The sequence below is a fragment of the Vigna angularis genome, chromosome 5 (assembly GCF_016808095.1).
Source record: "Vigna angularis cultivar LongXiaoDou No.4 chromosome 5, ASM1680809v1, whole genome shotgun sequence".
Taxonomy (NCBI): domain Eukaryota; kingdom Viridiplantae; phylum Streptophyta; class Magnoliopsida; order Fabales; family Fabaceae; genus Vigna; species Vigna angularis.
Genome location: NC_068974.1, coordinates 3,513,447 through 3,531,830, shown reverse-complemented (window position 1 = coordinate 3,531,830; position 18,384 = coordinate 3,513,447). Strand labels below are relative to the sequence as shown.

Genomic DNA, 18,384 nt, shown 5'->3' with positions numbered 1-18,384 from the left:
AAGCTCATGACAGTATTTTCTAACACATCTTCATGAATGGAAAAGATGTGTTATACTTTTGAGACTTTTTACTTACGCAAACAAACATCTTTATTTATTTCTCTGTCTTTCTTTATATTTTTGAATTTCTACTGATCTTTCATGGGCTCCATAAACATGAGAAAATGCATAAAGTTATAAGGCACTATGTAAAAGTGCTTGACACAAATATTTGTGCAATAATGTGGTGGGATTAAGCTTACGTAGGAGGCAACAGTGTTTGATGACACTGAATAATGGAATATAGCTATTATAAAAGCCCACTTGCTATGCCCTAGTTTCTTCACCACTATCCACATTCCTCAGAACTTCATTAAAAATGTCTCCCAAACACATGCTAGTCTTTCTGCTACCATTTCTTTTGGTTGCAAGCTCCCTATCCATACTCCCATCCTCTTCACCAGCAAACAATGATGCTAAACCACAACCACATACTCCCAAACCACCACATCATAATAAACCATCACCACATATTGAAAACGGCCATCCCAAACCACCACATCATGGTAAACCACCACCAGACATGGAAGATGCATCACATAAAGGTAAACCACCACATATACCACCACGTCATGGTAAGCCACCGCCTATTGGAACCACAAAGGAGTTGCCACCGAAGGAGCAACAAAGCACAAAAAATCCACATCCCAGGCCTGGACATGGTGGTCATAACGTGGAATCAACCAACTTTCGACCAATTGATCCACCAGGTTCCGATTAGCCAAAAGTTTCAAATTGCATCAAAGCTTTAAGGATGCTCTACAATAATAGCAATTTGAAACCTAAATTGGCTAGAGTTTGCTACTTTAATGTATAAGTATTAGTGTCGATGCTATAAGCATGTGTCATCAAATAAAAATTGGGAGTTTGTACTGATGTAATATAACCATGTGAGATATGAATCTCCCATGCGTGCTTTTAAAATTTTCAGCTTGTGTATACACGTATAACATGATGGATGCACCGTGTTTGCGTCTGTTTTGTTTAAAATCAGTCTGTTATTTTATTTCCAAAACAAAACGAGTTATTTAACACATAAGTTAAAGGATTAAATTCATAAGTATATAAAATAATACTGAGGGAAATATCATAACTTTCTTACCCAAAACACAATAAATACAACATAACTTGAAAACATATAACCATAAATAATCAGTTCAATACAACTAGTTATTAATATATTTCGCTTTAGTATAATTAAAAAAATTACATACAAATATTTTTGTTTCGTTGATTTTGTTTGAACTCATTAATGATAAATGTTATTTATCATTAATTTATTTAATTACATGTATGTTTATTACATAAAAAAATTTAATTAATATTTTTATTTCTATATTAAAGAATTTAATTGTTTTTTAATATTTATTTTTTGAGGTTTGTTTAAAATCATATAATATTAGATTTTTCACTGTTAAATCGATACGTTTTAAACGTTATTTGGTAGATGTTACATGTAATTATTTTTAATTTTTATCTTCTTTTTTTTTTATCTTTTTTCTTTCTGTTTTCTTTTTCATTTTTTTGCCAGTAGCGAGCTACCATGATCAGTCATAGTCGTCACCGCTACACTTTCTCCTTATCCAGCCAAAGTCACCGATCTTCAACAAGGTCATTATCCTCAGCTGCCTTCAAACCCTCTTCAAATTCCCTTGTTATAAGGTTGTTCCACCCTTTCCATTTGATCCATCCCCTTCTCCACCTAGCTTTGTCTCTGCACCCAACCCTTCTCCTTCTTGATTTCGCTTACGAGCTTGGTCTAGCTCTTATCAAACCTCAACCCAAAATAAAAATAATTCAATTCCATTATTTTTTATAGGTTGAAGGTAGATTAACTTATAATTTTTTTATTCTTTTGTTTGATTCACTAATATTTTTAAGTAAGATTTCTAGAAATGATTTGGTTGCTGTTTTTTGTGAGAAAGGACTTCTTGTTTAAGAGGAATAAAAAATTTCTATAAAAAATATCTGACATTTAAGTTAAGAAAGTTAGAATCTATAAATAAAAGTGATTATAAAATAAGTATGTTTTAAAATATTAGTTTTATTTATAGAATTAAGATAAGTCATAAACCTATGTTTTTATTAAAATAATATTTACTTTTAAAAAATAATAATATAATTATAAATAATAACTAAAATACCAAATTATTAAAATTTAATCACATTATATGAATATGACCCATATATGTGTAAATTAGACTCTTTCATTGTAAAAACGTTTAAAAATACTTGTTAGACTACACTATTTAATATTTAATATGCTTTTTCAACTGGATAAGAAGAAGTAATTGATAAAAATATAGATATAATATTATTGATAGAGATATACATAAATGTTCTATCTTGACTGGATTATAATAATTATATAAAAAATTAATAAACAAATATATTGATCTAATTCATTAGTTCGTGAGAAATTGAACTGAATTGTAAAATGTTTAATTTATTATAAAACAAATTAAATTGACTTTATCCGTTTTTAAGATATAATAAGATAACTATTATAAAATCGATATAACTCATATTCCGACTATATTATTTGTAAGATAGCATCGCCACGAAGAGTAAAAAGCTTATATGTGTCCTGAAAGTTATTTCCTAGTTTCAATTTTTGTTTTCACAAAATTATTAATTGCACCATTTGAAAGTGTCAATGAAGGGACCAATGGTCAAAGAAAGAAAAAAAAGAAAACTGATTAGAGAGGTCAACTTGAGGATGTAAGGAGTCAATGCCAAATGCTTTGTGTAAAAAGAAAGAACAAAGATGGGCGAAAACATTGAACGGGCTTGCAGAAAGTTGTAGAAAGAAAGATAATGTGAATGAAACAAATGAGATGCAATGTCATAAGAGATAAATTTAAAAAATGTAAGATGGAGGAGGGAGAAACTACTATTTCCGTAGTTACCACTGTTAAAAAATAAAATACCTTTTAAAGAAAAAAAATCATTTTTTTTTCTTCTCTTCTTTTTTCGTCTTTTCCACAAAAACCACAATATGGAAAATAAAACTTTTTTTAAATAATGTAAGAAAAAAATATCTATAGACGTAGGCTTCTTTTAAAAACATATAAACTTAAGTAATGTATAAACTTATGTTTTTCTTTAAATTTTCCAAATGGGTTATTTACTTGTGGTTATGTTTAGGGTCAGATTTGACTTGTGGTGGAAATTGGAGCATGAGTGAGTGTTGAAGTGTACCTGAGTGTGTGATTGATGAACATAAGAGTGGAGGATAGATCTACTTGTTGTACTTAGTAAGTCCTGTTTTATCTGCGGATAGGTGTTCCCTTTTGCCTTTTGTGCAAATAGGGAGGGTTGTTCGAATATTGAACATTCCTTATGTGGAGTGATTGTGGTTTTTTGTCCTTGTGTGGCAAGAAGGCATATTCTTTAGCTGGATTGCAGGACCACTCAAACATATTTGCAGGGGAGGCTATAGATTGGGTTGTAGGAGCGGCTACAGTCGGTGAGGTAGAATACAAGAGTGATACTCACTCTTTCATGTATGGTGTTTATGGTATTGAAGAGGCTCATGGTGGTGATCATGATGATATAATACCACTAGTAAAAAATTCCTTTTTTAACTTGCACATTACGCTTCGGTTTCAGAAAAATCGAATTTCATAATTTTCAGAACATTATATGCCTCGGTTTTAAAGCAACCGATGCCTAAAGAGCACACTGACTCGGTTGGTAGGGTGAATCGAGGCATAAACCCCACAGATATTACACCTAATCAGACCTTTCAACTGGTACGTATTTGGTGGCAAAGATATTGTCTTGGTTGGCATGATGAACCGAGGCATATAAAAAAATAAAATGGAAATAGAAACGGGCCAAGCTCAAATGGCCAACTCTCTTAGGGTTTTTTTTTTCTTTTCCAAAAATCAGAAACAAGGTTTCTGCCTCCTCCCCCTAAAATCAAAGAGAGCATCTTCATCTTCATCCACGACAAAAAAAGAGTTTCACCTCTCAAACTATTTCCTTGCACGAGCTACCTCTGGACCAACTTTCATGTCGCCCCCACTCGCCATGCAATCGTCGGTAACGACACAGGCCAACACTGGAGGCCCTAATGACAACGCCTTCTCTCGTGCGCGAACCTTGGCTTCACTGAACCAAGCATTGTGAGTTTTCCTAGATGGTGATGATGAGGGTTGAAAATCTGGGTTGGAGTTTTCCTGGAAAGAAATTGTGGTTGAGCGAGAACAAGCATTATGAATGGGTTGTTGCCGAGAGGCTCGTAGTCTGGACCTTTTTGGGTATCTGAGATTAAAATTGGTTGGTCTGTGTAGAAAGGTGTCAGACACGCAAGTGAGATTAAAAAAATTACAAACACTCTACTACCTTGGTTACTTGTGAACCGAGGCAGAATTTGAACCCTTTTGACTCGGTTCAGAACCGAGGCAAAAAGCCTACCCTTTTTACCTCGCTTGTATATACCTCTGTTGTAGAACCGCTTCCTATAAGCGAAAACAACCGTTGTCCTTTCCCTTGACTGCACTAGTGTACGTTATTAAAATTATTGAAAATCTTTTGTGTGTTTGTGAATGAAATTATTGACGATGATTGTAAAATACGTTATACTTGAGTAGATAATATTACAAATGATCTACAGGCATGATAGACTCGAGAGAGGATGCAAACAAACTTGAAATTTCATTTAAAGTTATTATATTTTGGACTTTAAGACAATCTAATCGAAGTTATTTTATTTCTTTCATTACTTCCATTATTTCTTTTAATAATGTAAATGGATAAAGCTTTCGAAACTATTATGTTTTGAACATTATACACGTTTAAATGTTAAGGTGTTTGAAAAAATAGGTTTTCATGCTATGATAAAGTTTGGATTTACCGATTTTTGTAATAACCCGTAACATCTAAAAAATTTAAGGTGTTACACTAACAAAGACAAGGCACAGTCATCATAACCTCGTCCGCCCCTCCTAGAAGACTCCTTAAACGAAGACTAGTTGACAATTGACATTATTACCTGAAGCAGAAAAAATCGTTCGGTAGAAAAAGAGAATAAGATATTTATGGTGAAAATGACAGGAGAGGTCCACCCTATTTATAGGCATTAGGTTGTGGGCCCTCGTGTGTCCTTTTTCATTGGATCTAGTGAGATCTGATGAACCAAATCAGGCAACCCTTTAACTGTTGTCAAGTGCGGCAAATGAAGTGTTTCATGCCATCCAGCCAACATTCACTTTATCAAAAAAGGAAAGGAGGATCGAGAAGCCACTAGAAACTGCCGAGAGAGTGTTTGGGATCCACTAGCTCTACAAACCCCTTCGTTAGTTACTCTCGACTCGGGCTTGGGGGGCCCATGTACCGTATGACTGGTCGGTCTTTTTGTTGACCGTTCGATCAATATCCCTAAAAGAACTATATGAAAGGTTATCTCTAGTCCTAAATATTTTGTAAATGAGACGACTTCTTAATAAGTCGATCGTTGATTCTATTGTTAAGTATCATCATAAAAAATCTATCATATTTACAAGTAAAACACACTATTGACCCTTGGGTTGTGATTAGGTCAACCCTAATTAAAAGTCCGCTTCGAAACCTATAAATACAGAGATAAGGTACGGAGGTAGGTACTACACTTATTGCAAATTTGAGATTTTACTATGTTAACCGTTTGGACATACGTAACTGACTTAAGCGTCAAAATGTCTTTGACAAGTACCCACCTGCTCGGTTAAAAGATTGAAGATGAATGAATTGAGATTAACTTAATAACGGAAAGTCGACAAAAGACCTTAAAAAATTGACAAAAAAGCGTGAAAGAGTGTTAATGGTATTTTTCGACCCCACACCTGAAACACGAAGGCTAACTAAGATATAATTTTGTCTCATTTTTGCTTCTATAGGTTTAATGTGATCAGTAACATGCGTTTATATTATTCTCATTTAAGGAAAAATGAATTCATTTTTGGAACCAAATGTGTAACATCCCATAAATATAGTCATAAACCATACAAATAGAATATTCACATATATTAATATATCAATTCAGTCTTACACTTAAAGAGAAATAAAGTACGCTCTTGGCCGAACGGCCTTACGTAAGCTAATACAAATAAATATGTTCAATCTAAGCATACCTGACTGAACGGTTTACAAAATAGAAATACCGAACGGTCAAATTAATCAAAAAGGGAAGGGGGTCGTTCTAACACAACACTCTAATCCAACTAAACTAAACAGATAACCGAAAGTACTACTGTTCGGCCTTCACTTCAACATCGACGAGATTTTCTTCCTCTAAGATTCCTTCTTCAAGCGTCTCCTCAAGCAACGCCTCTCCATCTGCTCACATCCACACGGATGATCATTGTAAGACAAGGACGAACGTACAAGGACGAGACAACACAAGGAAAAACGAAGGGTAAGCTTATTGAATTTAATTCAAGTAATAACATGCATTTCATAGCACATCAAACATATCTAATAATTCACAACATATAATTCAATCAATTCCTGATACTAGACTGACTGTCCGGACCGTATGAATTCTATGTAGCTACGACGTTCGTGCACCCGGTGATATAGTAACTGGAATTTTCATTAGCTACCACCCGAGGTTAGTCCGTTCCGTCCAAGTTACATTTATGGACTAGGATCTCCTGCCGTTCCCACACATGACATATTCCCCTCTACTTGAGGACGAGCACTCACGGAACATCAGGATGAATCGCCAACTAAGCTTTGTCCACATTCATACTTTACAAATCTCAACTTTCATCCAAGAGTCGTTCCTCCCTAGAACGCTCGTTCAAAATCCACAACCATCATTTCATCTCATATATTGTTCATTCTTTATAATTTTTCACTTTAATATCATTTCCATCTTCCGTTCCAATTACGTAAAATGACGAGCGTCCAGCCCTCTTCATAACGAGGACGAACGTTAAAAACGAGACCGAGAAATCCTCGTTTCAGAACAGAATAAAACCGACACATATCAGATGACGAACATCATTACCACTCGAATCAGTTGAATGAACTGACTCTAGAACGATCCGATCAATACTCAGAATAAGTTAAGTACAAAGGCTCTAGACCGAATCCAAATGGATAGAGACACCACAAGACGAGTAAATAACTATACCGAGAACAATTCAATTATAGAAACTGACGGCCAGTCAATGACCGAACGCGGTAATACGTATTTACTGAAATTTTTGGACGAACGCTATTTCCACCCGTTTGGTAATTAAAGACAAGGACGAGCGTTCGGTATAAGACCGAGCGCCACTCATAACGTCCGCTTTGGGTCGAGACCCATCACTGATTTGAACTCATAATAGAAAAAGTAATAAGAATAATATAGGATAGTGAAGATAGAATTCATAATGACTAAGTATCCAGTTATGTTTACAAGTTTCTCAATTCCTCACACAACACTCAGGATATCTACGTTTTGGCCGAACGCTCAAACGTAGCACTTAATGCAAGAGGGTGTTCGTCCTCAACTAGAATTCTTTCCAAATGAAAGAATTCAATTTCACAGAAGCTTGGTAACAACACCGAACAGTCAAGGACCGTTCAATGACGAACGTTCATTATCATAGGAAATTCATATTCAAAGTTTCATTTACATTAAACTCATTTCTCAGCATAAACTTTCATACTTTCAAATACTCATATCATGGTACATTTCATGATTCTCATACCTCAACTCATAATCATCATCATATACCAACAATCAAATAATACAGATCATACTTCATGCAACACACAGAACATTCATACAGTACAATACAAACATACGAATTAAATTGAATAAGCTTCCCTTACCTGGATCAGTGGTGAACGTCCTAAGAGTATTATTTTGATTCGTCCAACTACAGCTTTCTACCCTCAACGATTTTTCTTAATTCCTCCAACTAAGTCTAACCATAAAAAAATACAGAAGAATTTAGATTGTACCCCTGCATGCAACCAAATCTTGGTTTTGTATGTAACCCAAAAACGAACGGCTAAGGTCGAGAACTTACCAGCTTCAGACTCTGAAACTGTTTGGTCCAGCAAGAAGCTCACGACGCCGGGAGTACTTCTATGGTTTCTGAATGATGAACGAAGAAGAGAAAGGATGAGTTTCAATAGAGAGAAGGAAGAGTTTTCTAGAGAGAAGGAGGAGAAAATGGATATTCAGAGTTTGGGGAGGAAGACGGTGCGTGCAGAAGAGTGTGGCAGGTTTTTTTCAGAAATCATTTTTGTTTGCCCCACGTCAAACGGTCGTGCGCTCTTCTGCTGACACCTGCACTCCACTTACTGACTTCCGAATATTCTATTTTGACACTTGGCAATTTGTGCGTCAGAGTTTGAGTGCAATTTTAATGTATCTGAGCAGGGTTTTGAGTGCATTAAATGAGATTAAACAGGGGTTTTGGGTTAAATTTTCGAGGTCTGACAAAATGCATAACCGAGAAACCGTTTTAAATTAAAGTTTGTTCCCCTTAGTAAGAATACTATGTTTGTAATTAAACGCACGTGAATTAGGTAGATTTTAGTCGCTACAAAAATCTATAATTTTATTAGGAATAATTTTTAATGTTACTGGGGATTTTAACTCCTGAAAAATGCAATTCTCGCAGTTGTAAAACCTCCTAAGAAAAGCTGCGCGTCCGTAAATAATTTATTTAAAAAAAAATAAAAATTTAATTACGGTTTTTGATTAAAGCAGCCGAAATCTAGATAGGTTTTCCAAACTTTCGAAAATAAACATCTGGTATATTAGATTATTTTGGTAGTGAGTTAGGGATTTTTTTGGTTAGTATGACCACATCAAAGTAAACCAGTGACAAGCATGTGCACTGGACATGCAATTCTCCTCATAATTTTTTTATTTGAATTGGAAGATTGCTCAGGCCAAAGTTGGAAGACTAGCTGTTTAAGTTGATATATGACTCAAGTAACCGAGTTATTGAAAATCATAAAAGAATAAATTTTTATTATTTATAAAAAAAAAATAAGGAAGGAAAGGTTTAAATGAGTGTAAGTTTTTTTATGCATGTGGTAGGTTTCTGCCATCGGGTACCAATAGTAAGATGAAAGCAATTGACAACGAAAAAAAACGTCAGTAATGGGAATTATAAAAAATTGAAAGTAATGGAAGCAAGACATCTTATAAACTATTACTTGTTGGACATTCTTGGAATCAAATAACGAATCTGAAAAAAAAAGTAATGGTGAAGGAATGAGTTTAAGGGAAGCAGTTGAGGAAGTGAAACAGATTTACTTGACAGGGTAGGAAGCAAATAAAGAGTTACTGCTAGTCTTATGTTAAACTTTTATTTCTTGTTAGAAATTTTGTTTAGGTTATCAACATTATGTTTCTAATTAGTCTGATTATTTTTCACATTGAAATTTTTAATCAATTTTACATTGTTTCTTAAATATTATATAATTTTTACATTGAAATTTTATCTTAAATAATTAATAAAATTAATGTTGATTAATTTTTATATACTTTATAATTTTATATATTTTATTTATTTTTTATTATAAAATACAAATTTTATTAAATTAAAAAATTATAAATGTAGGTTATAAATAAAGAAAGTTTAAAACCTCCAAGAAATAATAGTCAATAATAAAAAGATTAAGGTTTAATTCGTATTTTGGTCCCTCTTTTCGTAGGGTCTGTTCAAATTGGTCCTACGTTTTTTCAAAAGTTCACTAAGATCCCACTTTTCGCAAAAACGATGCAAGTTAGTCCTTTTTGGTTACGGCGTTAAAAAGACTAACGGCACAATTGTCCAGCTGGCACAAAACTGATGAGCTGTACATTTTTCGTTGACGTGGCACTGTGAATTGGTGATTCATCCTGAAAACAGAGGATTCATGGTTGTTTTTCCCAAATTAAAAGTTAGGGTTTGTTGGTTACAGGCCTAGCACGAACAACAGGGTCTGGTGTGATTTCAACTCCAGACACCTTCACGACATAGTTCACATCAGCTGCATAAATTTTCAATGGAATCGAAGACAGAAACAGAAGTTATCAACAAATTGGGTCCGACTACAATTTAATCCCCAAAAATAAAGTGTAAAATTTTAATATGGGGGATCAATGTGAAGGGCGAACTGTGCCACTCCAAACTGTGCCACTCAGTCCATCTTCTGCCACACCTCTTTATTCTTTTTCCATGTTCCCTTGTCTCTTGTTTTCCCTAGTGCTTTGCTGCCATGTGCGTCCCAAGCTGCTGCTTCTGGATGGGAGTTACTGCTGCAGACCGTGAGCTTCACAGCTGCTTGATGGTGGACCGTGAATTGGTGTGGATGAGTTGATTGAAGCTGGAGCTGCTGTCCGTGTGTGATGGATGCTTCCACCATTTTGCAGCTGCTGGAATGTTGAAGGCTTTGCTTCCCCAACTGAACCGTGAGCTGCTGGTCAGGGGAAGTACTGCACCGTGACCCTAATTTCATGCAAGTGTGTTGCATTTTGTTCCAACCGTGACAATGAAGTGCCATGCCTTTTGTTCGAAGAGCCAATGAAGAGGATTATCCTTCCACTCCTATCTTCTCAGAATTTGTGGATCTCTCTCCTTATCTGAACGAGTACATGTTTGTGGGGTTCTCAGCTTCCACTGGTAACCATACACAAATCCACAACATACTCTCTTGGAACTTCACTTCTGTAAGCCAAGCTTTTCTGCGCTTCCCTTCATCTGAAACCTGCCAGGGTAAGATCTTACTGGAGTTGAAATCACACCAGACCCTGTTGTTCGTGCTAGGCCTGTAACCAACAAACCCTAACTTTTAATTTGGGAAAAACAACCATGAATCCTCTGTTTTCAGGATGAATCACCATATCGCAGTGCCACGTCAACAAAAAATGTACAGCTCATCAGTTTTCTGCCAGCTGGGCAGCTGTGCCGTTAGTCTTTTTAACGCCGTAACCAAAAAGGACTAACTTGCATCGTTTTTGCGAAAAGTGGGATCTTAGTGAACTTTTGAAAAAACGTAGGATCAATTTGAACAGACCCTACGAAAAGAGGGACCAAAATACGAATTAAACCAAAGATTAAAATCATTCTCATAAAACAACCGCAATATGAGTGTGATATAGGGGTTGTGGAAAACCTCCGCATACTCTAACTTTATAAAGGTTTAAAAAACTTTATAAAAATCCCACAAATCAAAAAACAAAACCTCCATAAAATAAAATCTCTTTTTTGTAAAAGTTTTTTTATCAATTTTCTTTGGACAACTTTTTTACGACGCTTATGTGGTGACTTGTAATTAGTCTATTTTAAATATTTTTTTAAAAATAAATTCAAACAGACCAATAAAATAATAACATGTGTTTGTTGTCAAAAAATTGTTAATATATCATGATTTTTTTTTGAAAAAAAAATAAAAAAGAAAAGAAGAAAGTAGTATGAAAGATAAGGAACAATCTTAACCTACCTTCAAACTAATTTACCTTAAATAAGATTCAAGTGTAAGTAAATATACCATGTACAAGATCCCCTCATAGAAAAGAAGATTTCAAGTAGGTGTCAGGACAATAACGTGCAAAGTGACAAGATTCATGTTTCTGAAGCTGCCAACAGTTTCAAGTTCTGTCTCAAACTCCCTTGAGTTGTGTTGATACTGGTTTTATAGTCGTTTAATAGCAATTGGCAGGGAATTCTTCAAAACATACTTGTACACGGTAACTGAGACACCATATCACGTTGAACAATATTAAACAATTTACCTCTATGAAGTTCTCATGTTGCACATACCTAGTTCCGCTGGATCCTGTAATCAATTTCGGCTCCCAGTATAGCAATAGGAATATTTACCCTGAAGTAAAACTATATAAAGTTTGTCAAGAATCTTTGAAGTTATTTAACTATAAGAATGAAAAACACAAGTGTTAATACCGAGGGCGGGCAACCGACCGGGAAGGGTCGGACTAGATGTTCCAGTCTGATATGTCCGATCGGGTGTCCCAGCCTGATATGTCCGATCGAAACTCTTTAGCACAACATGTCCGATCAGGCAGATGTGTAAAATGGTGTACTGGAGACAGCCGTTGAATGCTCATGAATGTGTAGTTAATGAGGTAACGGTCATTGTCGAGTATTTAAAATGTGCATTGAAAGCCATTAAGAGATAAATTAATGGGTAATATTCCCTAAAAATCATATAAATAGAAGTCAAAGGAGAAGGGAAACTCTATGTTCATTTTGATAATTATAGACTTGTAAGAGCCCATTCTGACTTGAGCGTCGGAATGTTTGCTGCAGGTCAACCCATTTGCGTTGTGAACAAGTGCGAGGAGAGCGAAGGAGGAAGGACCGATCGGTGAAGAAGAGTGTTTCCGGACGGAGGTAGCAGGAGTTTTTCCCGATCCCATTCAGCAGAAACAACAAGTTTACGTTTAATTTCTTCATCTGAGCTTGGACCAAGATCAAGAATAACTGCAGCGTGAATGTCACTGGAAATGGCCAATGTGATTATCACACCCCTGCACATGGCTCATAGGATAAAATTAATATATACATCTTTACCAAATGAAAGTGTTATCTATGGCAGAGATGATGACAAAGAATTTGTCTTTAACTGGCTCGCATCGGACACTCATAACAACCTATCTTTACTTTCTATTGTGGTCATGGGTGGAATGGTAAGACCTCTCTTAACATATATTTAATGACTCAAAAGGTAAATTTTATACTAAAGTTTGTGTCAGTGTTCTACAGGAATTTGATGTTCTCAAAGTACCAAGAACATTTCTTAACACAATAGCTAGTTCAAATAATCATAATATACAACAGAAAGTAATTCAGAAAAGACAGAAAGAAAACTTACGAAAAAAATATTACTTTTCATTTTTACTATAATGACTATAAATAAATTAACGAAACCATATTTCTCACACTTAAAAAAGATTTAAAATTTTGCGGCCTAAGTAATTTTCTGGCTATAAGAAACATTTTAGTAAAGGTCACCTAAGAACAAAAGGAAAAAAAATAAAAAGTTGTTGTTTAAACTATTAACAACAATCATCTCTAGTCTCTGATGATCAGAAACTGCCCTAAACTTGAATCATTGCCTCACATGCATATGCGTACAATGTTTCTATCTCTCAAAGACCTAAGATTAGAAGACTTTGAGTGATTTCCAGAAGTTTACCATCAAATCTAATTACCTAAATTAGAAAGTAATTATTTACAGATTATATCAACAAATAATTATTTACGGATTTAATCTAGAGATAAAGTTCGTGTAGATATGTATTTATGGGTGAATGGTTTTTATTTAGTAACTGCTAAATTATTGATAAAACTTTATATTCACGAAAAAATTAAACAATTAAATAAAATAAAGAACATGATTCTAAGATGTATATATTATGAAAAAACAAGAGACTGGAAATTCAAGTATATTAAAAAGTATAAAGAAATAATAACATAACTTGCTTCTAAATCAAATATATAAGTATAAAGAAATAATAACATAACATGCGTCTAAATCAAATATATAAGTATACAGGCACACTATTCATTATAAAAATTAGACAAATGAATCTAATTTTATCAATAAACAAAATCTGTCAATAATATGTCAAATTCGTCAATAAATTAAAATTATTGACGAATGTTTGACTATCGATAAAAATATTGTTTGTAAATTTTATCAATGAATTTTTTATTATGTCGATAATTAGTGAAAGATTTCTTCGTCGATAAATCTTTTAGTAATTATTGAAGGAAAAATTTCGTTAGTAATTATCGAAGGAAAGATATCCATCAGTAATTACCAAAGGAAAGATATCCATTAGTAATTACCAAAGGAAAAAATTCATCGTTAAATATCCGATGTGGTTAATCTTCTTCCCCGCTCTCCCTCTTCCTCTCCTTCTTTCTTACATTATCACCAGTCAAGTTCATCTTCTTCCTTCTTCTGTTTTGTTTCTTCATTTTTTTACCAATAAAAAAGATTGAATACATTAAATGTAGGGATAAACTTTGGTGTTGGTCGAACTTAGAGAAAAGCGTGTGGTGATGATAGTTGATGGTGGTGGTTGTGCGTGGTCGTGGCAGTGTGCAGTGGTGGTAGTGTGCAGTGGTGGTAGTGCGCAGTGGCAACAATGCACGGTGGTGGCAGGGGCGGCCTGGCTGAAGCACGATGGAGGTGGCTTGACTAACTGGAGCGTCAACTTTACTGAATGGAGATGGAGCCTCTCTTGATTTGTAACTGCAATGGAATGGAAGAGAAGAAAAAGATGGAGTGAAAGATGGAGAAGTAGGAGAAGAACAAGCTCCCTCACGACAATAAGAAAGAAATGTGAGAGTGAGAGATATATAACGAGTTTGGCTCGCGGACAAAGAGAAAAAATGGTCGAGAAAATTCCCTCTCGTTTGATCGATGGATTTATTGATAGAATAATCCGTCGGATGGGAGAAAAAATTCCCGCACATTTATCGATAAATTTATCAACGAATTTTTCCATCGATAAATGTAATATGCATTACTGACAGTAAAATTCGACGGTAAAAAAAATTAAAATTTGTGAGTAAACCAAATTTACGGACGGAAATATATCTTACGGTAAATCCCTCTTCTTATGACATTGCATCTCATTTGTTTTACTCACATTATCTCTTTTCTTTCTACAAGTGCGTCCAGTGTTCGCCAAATTTTTTCTTTCTTTTTACACAAAGCATTTAGTATTGACTCCTTACAGCCAAGTTTATCTCTCTAATTTTTTTTTTCTTTCTTTATTGGACCACGGACCCTTCATTAACACTTTCAAATGCTGTAATTATTAATTTCATGAAAATAAATATTGAAACTTGGAAATGATTTTCACGACACATATAAGCTTTTTACTCTTTATGGCTATGCTTTCTTACAAATAATATAGTCGGAATATGAGTTATCTTTGTTTTATAAACAGATAAATGTAATTTAATTTATATTATAGTAAATTAGAAATTTTACAACTCACTTCAATTTCTCATTCATTAATGAATTAGATAAATATATTTTGTTAACTAACTTTTTTATATAATTATTATAATACTGGGAAGATAGAACGCTATGTATTTCTTTATCAACAAGATTATATGTATATCTTTATCAACAACATTAAATTCATATCTTTATCAACTTTACTTGTTTTTACTTCGACCAAAAGATATATTAAAGAGTGTAATCTAATAAGGCTATTTAAGTCTCTTCGTACTAAAACAACCAAATTTATACTTATTTGGATAATGTTTAAAGATAATATGATTAAATCTAGGTAGTTAAGTATGTGTTGATTATTATTTATAATTTTGTTACTATTTATTATATTATTATTATCATTCTAAAATAAATACTATTCTAATAAGAATATAGGTACATGACTCATGTTTATTTTATACATACAATTACTATTCTCTAGCATGTGGATACTCACTTCATAATCACTTTTAGTTTCATTTATAAATCTTGATTCTTTATTTTGCAGGTGAATCTTCATCCTCTCAACAAAAAAGAAGATTCAAGGAAAAACCAAATCATTAGTAAGTTCTTGTCATTTGTCCCAAAATCGTACCGACAAGCTTAATCCCATTACATTATTGCAGAAATATTTGTGTCAAGCACTTTTACACAATGCCTTATAACTTTATGCATTTTCTGATGTTTATGGAGCCCATGAAAGACCAGTAGAAATTCTAAAATATAAAGAAAGACAGAGAAATAAATAAAGATGTTTGTTTGCGTAAGTAAAAAGTCTCAAAAGTATAAATACATCTTTTCCATTCATGAAGATGTGTTATAAATTACTGTGATGAGCTTTAAATTTTTATTTACCTCTTTACGTACGATTGGCTTCAACAACTTTTTTATTTTTAATAATATCTTTACTTTATTTTTTCACGTTAGAATTCTTATGCCTTTATTTACTATAATATTTTTAATTACCGAGAACCACAATTTTAATTCTGTTTACCAGCGAACTCCCACGAAGCATTACTTTTAAAATTTAATTTCAAAATTAATTTTAGATTTGAATATAAGAAAATAACTTTAAGTAACAAGCTATTTCAAAAGCTAATTTCTTGAATTTCTTTTACTGAATAACCTATTAAGTTTATATATTTTAATAGAAGTCTACGTGTATAGATAATTTTTTCTTATATTACTTAAAAGAAGTTTTCTTTTTTTAATTATTGTTTTGGGGAAAAGACGGAAAACTTAGGGAAGAAAAAATCATTTCTCTTTTTTCTTAAAAATATATTTTATCTTTTAGTATTAATTCGTAACTACCAAATAGTAGCTTCTCCTTTCCACATCTTACATTTTTTAAATTTATCTCTTCTTATGACATTGCATCTCAATTGTTTCACTCACATTATCTCTTTTATTGATCCAAATTTCTTCAAGTCCGTCCAAAAGATGTTGACCAATCTTTTCTCTTTCTATTTTTTTACACAATGGACTCCTTACACCTCAAGTTGACCTCTCTATTCAGTCTTTCTTTATTCTGAAATCAAATTATTTTATTCACTCACTTTTTTGGACCATTAGTGACACTGTCAAATTGTGTAATTACTAATTTCAACAAAATAAATATTGAAACTTGGAAATAGTTTTCAGCACATACACGTTTTTTATTCTTCATAGCAATATACAACAATTGAAATGGCTTGAGAGTAATGATTTCTTATAAATAGAGTTAGAAAACGAGTTAACTCAACATCATAGGGACCATCAGTGGGCAGATGGTTTAAGGAATTCAGTTTAATCTTTTCGGAGTTGATTCTTTTGAGTTCATAATGAATTCAGAAGTTATGTAAAATCAGATTCATTCGTCTAAATTGTGTAATGAATAATGTGCCTATATACTTATATATTTGACTTAGACGCATGCTTTGTTATTACTTTTTATTTTTTTAATATGTTTGAATTTTCAATCTCTTGTTTTTTCATAACATACAAATCTTATAATCATGTTTTTAATTGTTTAATTATTTCGTGAATATAAAGTTTTATCAGTAATTTAGTAATTTAAATAAAAAGTATTCACGCATAAATACATATCTACACGATCTTTATCTATAAATTAAATCCGTAAATAATTATTTACTGATCTATTCTGTAAGTAATTAGATTTGATGTCAAACTTCTGGAAATCACGCAAGTCTTCATAGGTCTTAGGCTCCAACACTAAAACATAAAACCAACGCGATAGATGCTCAAATAGCTATATACCACTGTATTACAGTGGATAGACCTTTATATGGAACCCTGTATGTAGAACCAAACAGCGCAAAGGTTGTAACACCCCTTACGGAGTGCCACTAAAAAATAACATATCCAAAATTTTATGCCAGTTCTTTCTTTTTTTAAATTAACATCGCGGAACTAAACCATCATAAGTTTAAGTATCTTACAACATAAGGTTAAAATCTTATAAATATCAAATTCATTATTCAAAGACATACACTACAAGAAAGTGATTAATTACCGAAGGTGTATTTTCGAAGGCCTTTGGGCCTTCGGTAAAATTGATTTTACCGAAGGAATATAACCGTCGGTACAAGGTTCGACTCGACTTTATGAAATTAGAATTTGGGTATCTCATTCTCCCAAATTTTGTCTTCGTTACAAGTTCTCCATGCAAAGAGCAAGCAACAGTCGACCTTTAATCCTCTCAGAAGGCAAGATCGAGTCTGCTGCCGCGGTCCTCCTGCACTCCCTCGCCTACCTCCCGCGTGCCGCCCAGCGCCGCCTCCATTCCTACCACCTCATCCTCTGCCTCGGCTCTGGCGACCACGCCGTCGACTCCGCCCTTTCCGCTGACCTCGGCCTTCGCCTCGTCCACGTCGACACCTCGCGTGCCGAGGAGATCGCAGACACCGTCATGGCACTCTTCCTCGGCCTCCTCCACCGCACGCACCTCGTCTCCCACCGCACGGACCTCGTCTCCCGCCACGTGCTCTCCGCCTCCAGCTGGCTCGGCTCCGTCCAGCCTCTCTGCCGTGGGATGCGCCGCTGTCGCGGCCTTGTTCTCAGCATCGTCGGAATCTCTGGCTTGGCTAGGTCTTTGTCCACTTGCAGCTTTAGATCGGGCAATTCATTCTCCACATGCCTCTACTCAGGTAATTATTTCTGTTTTCTTCTATTATTTAGTGATAAATTTCTTTGTTTTGTGCAGCCGAAGCAGATTCATGAGATTAAAGACTTCCTCCTCACTGCAAGGAGGAAGGATGCACGCTCTGTGAAAATCAAGAGGAGCAAAGATGTGGTAAAGTTTAAGGTTCGGTGCTCCAAGTACCTGTACACCCTCTGTGTGTTTGACTCTGAGAAGGCTGATAAGTTGAAGCAATCACTTCCTCC

General features: G+C 34.2%; 2 protein-coding genes across 2 annotated transcripts; both read left to right on the top strand.

Annotated features, from left to right (window-relative positions):
* Nucleotides 1-358: 358 nt before the first annotated feature.
* LOC108324840 (early nodulin-75) lies at nt 359-760 on the top strand. The gene has a single exon (XM_017557765.1). The coding sequence runs from the start codon at nt 359-361 to the stop codon at nt 758-760; it is 402 nt and encodes a 133-aa protein (XP_017413254.1).
* A 16,776-nt stretch (nt 761-17,536) lies between these two features.
* On the top strand, nt 17,537-18,315 carry LOC128196560 (C-terminal binding protein AN-like). The gene is made up of 2 exons (XM_052877922.1): nt 17,537-18,087; nt 18,203-18,315. The coding sequence occupies exons 1-2, from the start codon at nt 17,663-17,665 to the stop codon at nt 18,267-18,269; spliced, it is 492 nt and encodes a 163-aa protein (XP_052733882.1). The 5' UTR covers nt 17,537-17,662; the 3' UTR covers nt 18,270-18,315.
* Nucleotides 18,316-18,384: the final 69 nt, after the last annotated feature.

Coding starts and splice junctions, on each gene's coding strand:
- LOC108324840 (XM_017557765.1), top strand. CDS start 359: ATGTCTCCCAAACACATGCTAGTCTTTCTGCTACCATTTCTTTTGGTT.
- LOC128196560 (XM_052877922.1), top strand. CDS start 17,663: ATGCAAAGAGCAAGCAACAGTCGACCTTTAATCCTCTCAGAAGGCAAG. Junction 18,088..18,202: donor GGAATCTCTGGCTTGGCTAG/GTCTTTGTCCAC, acceptor TGTTTTGTGCAG/CCGAAGCAGATTCATGAGAT.